Genomic DNA, 10,547 nt, shown 5'->3' on the forward strand with positions numbered 1-10,547 from the left:
TTGTACGTGAGCACCTTGATCATTATTCGAGGGTGCGTTAGCCAACTCCCGGTTTTGACTTTAATATTTGTGATATATGTGATATTGGTTTTTGGTGAATATGGCATGATTCTATGACTGTGTTTTCTGGTAAATTGTTATATTTAAATTCTGTCATTGCTCTATTTTATCAAATGTGATTTGAAATGCATATTTGATATGTTTGTGAAACGTGAGGGCTAGTAGATGATCGTTATCCCATTGCCATAGGGAGTTGTCACATTGAGCTTGTGTCATGTCTTGTTTCGTTGAGCCATGAATTCTACTCAGTTCCATTGATGGCCCAGAATTGTGTTCCGTTGGAGTTTCATTGAGTGGTTTGGTTCCCTACTTCGTCTAGATTTCATTGAGTGGTCTGAAATCCCGCTTCATGTGCGATTCCGTTGAGTTGTCCAAAATCGTGTTTTGTTCAGATTATGTTGAGTGGTCAGAATCTTGTTTCTTTCGATTTTGTTGAGTGGTCTAGAACCTTGTCTTTGTCAGATTCCCATGAATGGACCGGAATCCCTCTTCATATTCACTTCCGTTCAGTGGTTCGAAACCGAATCTTTGTTGAATTTCGTTGAGTCATCCGAAATCTCATCCCCTTATCTCTGTTGTATCCTTGTCGGTCTAGAATGTAGAAGCTTAAGAAATGTACGCTTCGGCCGAACAACCCTACATATGTAAGTGTATATGTAGGAAACACATAACATCATTATAGTCCTGATATTATGAACAAGTATGGACACAACGAGTAGGATACAAATATATATATATATTCAAGCATAAAGGGTTTCTGATATCTACTACATGCTTTCAAATTCTCCAATTACAAACTAACAAAATGAATTAAGATCGAATCGTGTTCATGCCAGCAAGCCATAAGACATCGCTACTAATAAATTCTCCAATTACAAATTAACCAAAATTCTCCAACTTCCTTATGTAATTTGACTGAAAAAAGCCATAATCGAACTTAACAGTACTGAACCATGCTGGCAAATTCACTTGGAACAATTCCTTCCTTTTCGTTCAATTTCCATGTGATCCTGCAAGGAAGTAAATTTTGAGTTTGATGATTAAACATTAAGGGTATCTGTTATTCGTTGCATTTCAGTGTGCAGGAATGTATCTATCGATCGGATATAAGTCCCTAACAACAAAAATACAACCACAAAGCAAGAATTTTGGAGTTAGCATGAACTGCAGTGTGTATGAGTAACCAGTAAACATCAAGTATAGTGTTTGATTGTTTAAATGTGTGTTACTTGTAAATATTCAGTATTTAGCAATCACTTGATATCAATTTTAAACTACTGGGTGTGATTGGTTAAATGTGTCTTGCTTGTATGATAATCTGCTTTCTTTAGACATTCTAACATGTTATTGAACTGTCAACTATAACTATGATAATCTGTAGCCACTTAAAACTATGGTATAGTGTTGGTATTCCTCTATTCTTGTAAATGTGAGGTCTTAGATTCGAATCTAGTGAACGAGTTCAATACTAGTTTATTTCTTTCACTCCTTGGTGTAAACATATATAAAGCATGAGTTGCGATATGTGTGTGTGTGTGTGTCCTTGGTGTAAACATATATAGAGCATGAGTTATGATATATATATATATATATATATATATATATCTGTGTGTGTGTGTGTGTGGGCACACACGTGTGCGCGTGCACACATGTATGACTATAATTTCATTTAAACACATAAAACTGACACACTCTTGTAATAATAGAGTTGAAGAAGATGCATTATCTTATGTGTGGGTGTGTGTGTTTTAATATTTTAATTTTTAATTTTTTGGTATTCTCAACAATAGGGACACAAATTTGAGGACTCAATGTGCCACTGTAATTAGATTAACGATAAATGGTTGAGGATGCGCATATTATCATCTAAATATGATCTAATGGTTGAAACATAAACCTTCAAGTGTCAGCTAAAGTATCTATTTAGTTTTAGAATATCAAGGTGTGTTTATTTGTCTACGAGCGCATAAATAAAACCTACAAAAATATGCTAATGTCTGTGTTCTGTGCTCATCTCCAGAGCCATATAGAAAAGAGAGGCAGATTTTTTAAGCTCGAAGGATCATGAATTTACAGCATGTGTTATAGTTCAATCCAAATATGTTGACAAAAACTAGCTGCATTCATATATAGTCATTGAAAAATTGAGGAACTATTAAAAGTTGTATATGCAATACTAAAGATCTTACACAAATGAGTTCGGTTAAGGACCTAATGTTAGAATTTTTTTAACATCAACTCAAAATCAATTGACAACGGATAAAATGATTAAAGATCATCATTAATTTATATGCAATACTCGCAACACATAATTTATTTATGTTAAAAATCGTCACGTATATTGTTGATGCATCATTAATTGATATTAAACCTATCGTTTACAATGCATTTTGCACAGGTTTCCAGTCATTAAAAGATAATTTTTCTTGATATACGAACTTTACGTACGGTATGCATAGACTAATATAAATGTTTCTAATTTACTAATGCAAATTTCACTCGAGTTTTGCATGATATTTATGGTGAAATTCGAATTTTTCAGAAGAGCAATTAACCTTTGACCTGTCAGCTACCATCCCATCGCAGGGTTTTGAAATCGCACCTTCAGGTTCAGATTAGAGTCTTCTTTTATTAAATTGCGGTAATTGATTGCATCAGGCTTTGTGGTGGTTTGTTCTTACAATTTACTTTGTTTTCTGTCTTATTTATTAACAGATGCTAGTTCAGAAGATGGTAGATTTGAAAAGGTTCGGTGCTCCATCGAAATAAGGGAAGAATACATGTTCGAATTTCCGCAAAGCTTGAGTTTGGATGAATATTCAAATGAATAAAAGAGAAGAGGGAGTGAATGCAAATATTTGTATGAATGAATGAATATATTGAAGAGGAAGAACAAAAATTAACAAAGAATGAATAAAAGGTAAAAATAGATTTGTGGATAGCATCGTCTGTATAAGTTGGAAATATGTCTTGAGACCAAACACGTGCAAATAGAATTACGATTTTCTATAGATGGCAATTCACACAAGTGAGTGAAAGATCTATTTAACTCTGGCCTATCAACCTAATGCATAAAAAAATATGAAGTTCCCCATGAAAACCCGACAAAGACGTGAGATAACAATCCTTTGAGCACATAATCAGACTTTTTTTAATCTCTTTGTTCTTTATTTTTCTTTATCAGACTCTGTGTGTGTGTGTGTCTGTGTGTGTGTGTGTGTAATAAGCCTGTGATCATGATGAAATGCTGCGCAACAGAATTTTGTACTGTGGACATCAAGGAAAAATAATGGGCATATAAAACAAGAGCAAATGAGCAATTAGTTGTATTTAACTGACATTATATATATCTGCTAGCTGCACATATAAAAGAAGAGCAATTTGTGGTGGCATTGATCATCTTGGGTGTTTATAGATTCGCTATGATGACCTTCGTTAAATTAAAACCAAAAGATATATAATTGCAAACGAGAAAAGCTGCAGAAAAGATGGATGAACGTCAAAAACTAATAAAATACGAATTAAGGAGATTTGTTAAAACCTTAAACTTTAATTAATCATATATTTCAATCATTTGTCTATATTTTTTAATTATATATCCTGACGTACGAAAGTTTGTGATGATATATCTCACTTGACAAATAATCGTGGGGGCACAAAAAATCTGCAGAATCCTAAAAGAGCCAAATTAATGAAAAGTTAGAAATAGAGAGCAATTTTTAATTAACGTAGGACAATGGAAGTGGGGAATGGGGATTACATCGCGAGTGTGTTTCACAGAGAGAGAGAGAAGAGGACCTAGGGAGAGGGGGAGAAGTTGGAGAGGAGATTATTGTTTTTTATTACAACACGATATTTAGTGTCTAATAAGTTTTAGAGATGGAGAGATTATTGGTTAAAGTTACTGATCCCGATCAGAACATCATCACTCAAATACTAATTTGAGTATACCATTTAGGGTTTTAATTTTGTTCTTCGTGTATTCCATATAAAACTAATTTACTGTCCTTTGACTGCTCTCGACCTCATAAGTTTACCTTCTTCTCTATCTTTTTAACTATAATTTTTGGGGGATTAATTCGACCAAAAACAAAAACAGCAACAACTATAATCTTTGGGGGTATATCACCTACATTGACAAATTGAGTAACTAATTGAGTTTTTCTTCATTTAATTGGAGTTAATTTTTATGATGTGGACGTACTTAATTAACCATGAATAGAAATGAACATAATTTTTCTTCATCTACCACTTACCCTTCGATTAATTCTGAAATTGGCCGAAGGAAGAAAACATGCATCAAGAGAAATGCATGGTAGAACTTGATTCATCATCATTTCCTCCGGATCCCTTACTTGGACTTGGCTTCTTCTTCTTCTTCTTATAAGGAATCCCTCTTGCCTTAGCTTGGCACTCCCTGACCTCCCTCAGGTAAACCCTGATTGCACCGCTAGCGAAAGGGTTGTTCTCCGGGGATCCTCCATTTTCTTCGTAGGCCGCCCTCAGCCTCCCTATGAGAGCATCCAGGCTGCCCCAGGCTTGCCTAAGTGGACATGTGCAAGGGGCAGGAGGCTCAGGCTGCCCATAAAACATGCAGCCCTGGAGATGAACTTTGGTCTTCCCAAACTGGTCCAGATACCTAAGAAACTCCAGCACATGGTTGTAATTGCACTGAGACAGCGCCACTGGAGGCCTCTGGTTCTTCAAGTACTGACCAAAAGTGTTCCAGTCCCTTCTCTTCTGGGACTCATAGCGGCTTGGTGTGGCCGGCTGCTGCTGATCATCATTCGGAGACCCTCCAGCAGACGATCCTTCGACGAAATCTTTTCCTCTTTCTCTAGACATAGAATCAGACATAGAGTTGTGATGAAAGATCAATTAATGAACATTCCAGATCAACTTTTTTTTTTTTTTTTTTCTGTGTTGCTAAATAAAGGAACGAAGAATGAAGGGTAGGAGGTGAAAGGAATAGGGAGAGAAAAATCAAAGAGGGGAGGAAAGATTGAAATCACATTATGGGCCCAGTGATGAGAAGACATCCCATGGGGCCGGGGCCATATGATGCTTTCTGTTCATTTTTTTCTTCATCTTTTCAGTTATATTCTTCTTTTCAAATAGTACTATTACCTTAACTCTACGTTTTGATATAAGGTTACAAATTTGCTGTCTTTTGAAACTCAAAAAATTTCTACACTGACAGCAAGCAACATTTGTGCTATTGTTTTACGTATTATCTAAATTACAATTTGGTAGAAATTTTTTTATCAATTAAAAGAGAATGAAAAGATTATTTATAATTATAAGGTAAACTATAAAATTAATAGTTACGTTTATAAGATATATTAATAATAAGCAATTATATGTTTTCTAATTTGAGTAACATAATAACAAATACGCACATAGTTAATATGTCACCATTCTCAAAACTGGTCATAATTCGCTAGATGTTATAAATTCGCTGGTTATGCAATGGAAGTGCTCATAATCCAAAAAAATATTATTGCTAGGGAGAATCCATTTGCAATACTGTTTATATTTGACTTATTCAGAGGACGAGTATAATTGAAAGAGATCTGCTACAAAGGAAAAACACTGTTGCTAGATTGGATGGTTCTGCCAACAAAAAATTGAATCTTATTAAGAAGATTTAATTTGAATAAATAAACAAAATAGGTACGACATAGAAAGTGAACAAATTAACAACGAACAAAGCCTATTGCTACTTTGGATGCTTCTGCCAACAAAAAATTTAAGTTAAATTACATAAAATTGTTTTAACTATTGGGTCAGTTACAATTTTATATCCACTTTTAGAAAATGTCAATGTTATACCTCATCTCACGAATTTGTTACAATTTCATACATTTCGTCAGTTTGTCTGTCACTTCTTCCGTTAAATAGTGATGTGGTTTGAGATAGAACCCACTCTAGTAAGAAATTAATTAAATATTAAAAACTATAAGAATGAAATCATTTTTTTTTTTTTGGGCATGGGATACCCACCCCTTATCCCCCTCACCCTTCTTCCCCCACTCCTGTCTTCCCCCAACCCAAAATCAGAACCACCCCCAACCCAGATTCCACCCGTGCCAACATCTCCCCCACCTGAATCACATCTTTCATATGCGTCTCCACCTCGTTCCCCAATGCTTCTAGGTCGTCCTTGTCGTCGTTCAACCAATATATCACTAAGAAACCCGCGGGTTTGAGCTTTTCGGATATATATAATTTCATGGACAAGCTGTTGAATTCGTGTTGTGCCGAGGAGAGAGTCATGGTGTTCACCATGAATTCGAAATACCTCTTTAACCCGGCCTTTCTTCGACCGGGTCGGATCGACGTCCACATCCACTTTCCACTCTATGATTTTGGAGCATTCAAAAATCTGGCGACGAGTTATCTTGGGGTGAAGGAGCACAAGCTTTTCCCACAGGTGAAGGAGATTTTCCTAAGCAGGTCGAGTTTGAGTCTGGTGAAGATCGGTGAGTTGATGATCGTGAACCGGAACTTGTTGAGTAGGGCGATTAAGTCGGTCATCACAGCTTTGCAAACGGACGGCAATGGGAGGGGCGCGGGAGTGTTCAGAAGGCAGGTTAGGTTTGATACCGAGTCAAGAAAGTTCGAATCGGGTGAACCCGGTTGGGCGTTTAGGGGGAAAGGTGGTGTTCCTACGGTTAGGGATATTAGGAAGTGTTGATGAGCGTGACCTGGAAGCATTGGTAGGGAAGAATTTGATTTCAGGTGGGGGAGATGTTGGCGCGGGTGGGATCTGGGTTTGGGGTGGTTCTGGTTTTGGGTTGGGGGAAGACGGGAATGGGGAAGAAGGGTGAGGGGGATAAGGGGTGGGGTGGGTCTCCCATGCCAAAAAAAAAAAAAAAAAGATTTTATATTTTTAGCTTTTAATATTTAATTAATTTTTTAATAGAAAGTGGGCCATGTCTCAAGCCACGTCACTTTAATGGAAGAAGTGACATACAAACTAATGGAAGCTATGAAATTGTAACAAATTCGTAAGATGAGGTATGACATTGACATTTTTTAAAGATGAGGTATGAAACTGTGACTGACCCAATAATTGAGGTAATTTTATGTAATTTATCCAAAAATTTAATCTTATTAAGAAGATTTGATTTGAATATATAAACAAAATAGGTATGATATAGAAAGTGAACAAATAAACAACGAACAAAGCTCACTCTGGAAAGTACTTGTGCCTTCATTCATATATTACTCATTTGGAAAAATTTCAAAATAATTGAAAGTAGTTTTGGTGCAATTGGTTTTGGGTTTCAAAAGCACTGTAAGTGCTTATTTTAGTACCGTATATGTGCTTCTTGCAGAAAGTACTTAAAATGTTTTTCCAGAATTCATTTGAATTTTTATTGAGGATTGCTTTCAAAAAAATTTTATCAAAAACTTTTTCCATCATTTTAAAAGCACTTTCAAACGAACTCAGAGAGTTTTTTTTTTTTTTTTTTTTATAAAATAGGACGAGCTGATGCCTTTGCCACGACTGTACATCCTTCCAAACAAACTCTTAGCGTTTTGGATGCTTGTTTTCTTATTTACTCATTTAAGCAATACTTTAAGTAATTCATAATTTATTGCAAGGGAGATCAAACTTGAATACAAGTGTAAAAGCAAAACTACTAATTAAGTCATCTTGACTACTGTTTTTGGGTTCATGTTAATTAATCATACATGATCTCTTATTTTCGTTATTTATTTTGTATTTTCTCTCTCATTACTTCAAATTTTCTCATTTTATTAATAGCTCGCCAATTAGTGCATGCTTCATGCTTGTACGAAGTTAACACTAGTTTATAGTTAAATGATCACAACTTGACAAATCAAGTCTACTATTGAATACATAATTCATCGAAAATTTTCTTACAAATATTGCTATCACAAATTTCCATGTAACCAACGTGACAGTGGATGCAATAATTGTACTTGGGCATCGTTATTGTCCAATTTTCTAATTATGTTACAAATTAAATAGGTATTATAATTGACTACTAAGAACCGTAAGCATCATTGTTATGATTAAACTTTTAAAAATGATAACAACAACATTAAAAAAACAAAATAATAATAATAATAATAATAAAACATTTAAGAATTTGTTAGAGCATACTAATTGTAGTAATTAACATTTTTTAGCCTAAACCTTTGTGCGTAGTAGAACAATGTAAACAAGTTAAGCATTAGATGTTAGATTTGGTACTTCTACTCAGGCTATTCATGTAGAATAAACTAACTTTTTTCATAATTCTTTTCCTAATTGTTGTTTAAGGGGCCTCGGAGAAGTAGCTTTCCATACTAAATTGTTGTGATTATAGAATTCATCTGCGTTGGAAAGTTTGACTAAAGACCATGCATGCACGCCTTCATAGATGTTTAGGCATATTCTTTACGCCTCTTTCAACTTGATTTGATGTGTCTTAACGTGCTTAATTATATACACATGAAATTTTGGGAGCACAGTTTTCAAGCAGATGAGAAATTCTAAAGCAGGTTTTGGTCTGCGTTTGGGGGTCACGAGTAGACCTTAGCGGCGCTCCAGCGGAATCCACGAAATTGAGTCTTTTGTTTTCAAAATTTCACTCTTTTTTACTTTGTTTTTCTATCCTATTTTTATTGGGTTTTCTTCTAATTCTAGAGGGTAAGAACTCACATATGCTAATTTAAATAAAATTATTTTTGTACTTCATATGTATACATATTTCAGTGAGTTTATCGTGCATATAATCATGTTTCTAGAAAATTTGTTCAAGGGTTTCATTATAATTCAATACATGTATTGAGGTTACGCGTGGTGGAAGATTCTGTGGAGTACAGTCGTGAAGCAAAATTGCAATGTCACAAAAGAAGACATAGCGGCTAGGTAAATCCTAGATTAGTCTTAAAAGGTAACCTTGGCACGGCAGCTCCCCTGCACTCCGTCGACGAAACTCGACAAAGACCACCACCATATTGAAACCTACTCCTCACCACAAACTCATCCCTAACATTCATTTCACAAAATTCGAACCACAACCCTCTGAAAGCATGAGCTCCGCCACGGTTTCAATTTTCTAGTGTCGTTCTTATCATTCCAGCAACAGTAAGTCTTGAAGATGTCACCAATCAATACCTGTCGTAGAGTAGAGTTATGATCTTTAGATTGCATCATGCAGTTTGAATAGGTTTTTTTAAAATATTTACTAGTATACATTAAGGGGAGGGGGGACAGTTTAAAACTATTACATTAAATTTTGGTAAGGGGAGTTTTTCTCGACATTTAGGTTAAGCATTTATTTAGAATTCAAGGTTAGGAGTCTAGTGTTTGGAGTTTACACCATAGAGTTGATATGAGGATATGAAGTTCAAAAGTATAGTAGTTGAGCATTATCAAGAAAAATCACTTAGTACTATGATTTAATAATTAATTTAAATATTATCACGAAGACTATATCAAGCTATATAGTGTGTGGCACCATTTGGCTTTCACATGGTTTATAATGATAGATGTGATAGTACGAGGCAACGATCCGGCGCTGCTCATCCATCAAGACCTCCTCACCTCCTCAACTGCAAAACACTTCTCCTCGCTACGAACCATCTGGATTGCAGACAACGAAACAGACTCCATTTGAAGATGTGAAAAAGGAATTTAGGGTTTAAGAGTTTTGTGTTGAATGTTAAGCGTTGACAAGTTAGAATTTTGAGTTTTTTTCACATGACTTCGTAGCATAACCTTCAATTATTCACGACAAAACCTAAGAGGAAAACTGGAAAAGGAGTACGAAAACTTGGAGCATCGTTGGCTCGCTTTGAATTTTGAGTGAACAAAGATTAGGTTAGGCATGTGAAGAAATTTTGGCACTAAATTCTACTTGCCATGATTTGAGAGGGAGTAAACCTAGGGTACACGTCAATTTGACGGATCGATATGACAGCCGATCTGCCAATCCTGTCCCACGCGGAAAGATAGACGCCTGGCCTTTTGCCGAAGTCTATCGGTACGGGCGTAAACAATTATGTACTCAGATTATTCAAAACCGTTGAATTTGTGATCAATGGTCCTTATAATTTTGCAAAAATGCATGATTAACAGTTCAAATGAATGATTCATTGATAAAAAATAAAATTAACCCATTAAAGCTATTATTTTTTATTTTTAAAGTAGTGTTTTTTCATACTTTTTTTTACTTTTCATACACTTTTGTTAATTTTTAGTCATCGATTTTTCTCAATTTATTTGATTTGATAGCCAGAAACTAAAAGGGTTGCTTAAGAAGTAAAAATGAGTTTGTGAATGATACTCTTAAAATGCATATAAAGATTGGGTGAACCAGAACTAGTATTACATAGGAAATTGTTTGATTTCTTCACTGGAAATTCTCCAGGACCTTCTAAGTTTGTCATTAGTACAAAGACTAGTATTATGCAGGAAATTACAACTGCTTATAAAGATTGGGTGAACAAGGACTTGGCTTTACTCA

At 35.1% G+C, this 10,547-nt stretch overlaps 1 protein-coding gene and 1 long non-coding RNA gene across 2 annotated transcripts; one reads left to right on the forward strand and one right to left on the reverse strand.

Moving 5' to 3' along the window:
• Positions 1 to 776: 776 nt before the first annotated feature.
• LOC103945413 (protein LIGHT-DEPENDENT SHORT HYPOCOTYLS 10) lies at positions 777 to 4,917 on the reverse strand. Its single transcript, XM_009355979.3, has 2 exons — positions 4,317 to 4,917; positions 777 to 1,070 (listed from the first exon to the last, which is right to left on the reverse strand). Exon 1 carries the CDS (start codon positions 4,915 to 4,917, stop codon positions 4,360 to 4,362), a length of 558 nt encoding a protein of 185 aa, XP_009354254.1. The 3' UTR covers positions 777 to 1,070; positions 4,317 to 4,359.
• On the forward strand, positions 1,070 to 3,001 carry LOC125477177. Its single transcript, XR_007258345.1, has 2 exons — positions 1,070 to 2,668; positions 2,776 to 3,001. It is a non-coding gene; the product is annotated as an uncharacterized LOC125477177 (long non-coding RNA).
• Positions 4,918 to 10,547: the final 5,630 nt, after the last annotated feature.

This window comes from the organism of the source record quoted next, unplaced genomic scaffold (assembly GCF_019419815.1).
Source record: "Pyrus x bretschneideri cultivar Hongxiangsu unplaced genomic scaffold, Pyrus_bretschneideri_v1 Contig20, whole genome shotgun sequence".
In the NCBI taxonomy this organism is placed as follows: domain Eukaryota; kingdom Viridiplantae; phylum Streptophyta; class Magnoliopsida; order Rosales; family Rosaceae; genus Pyrus; species Pyrus x bretschneideri.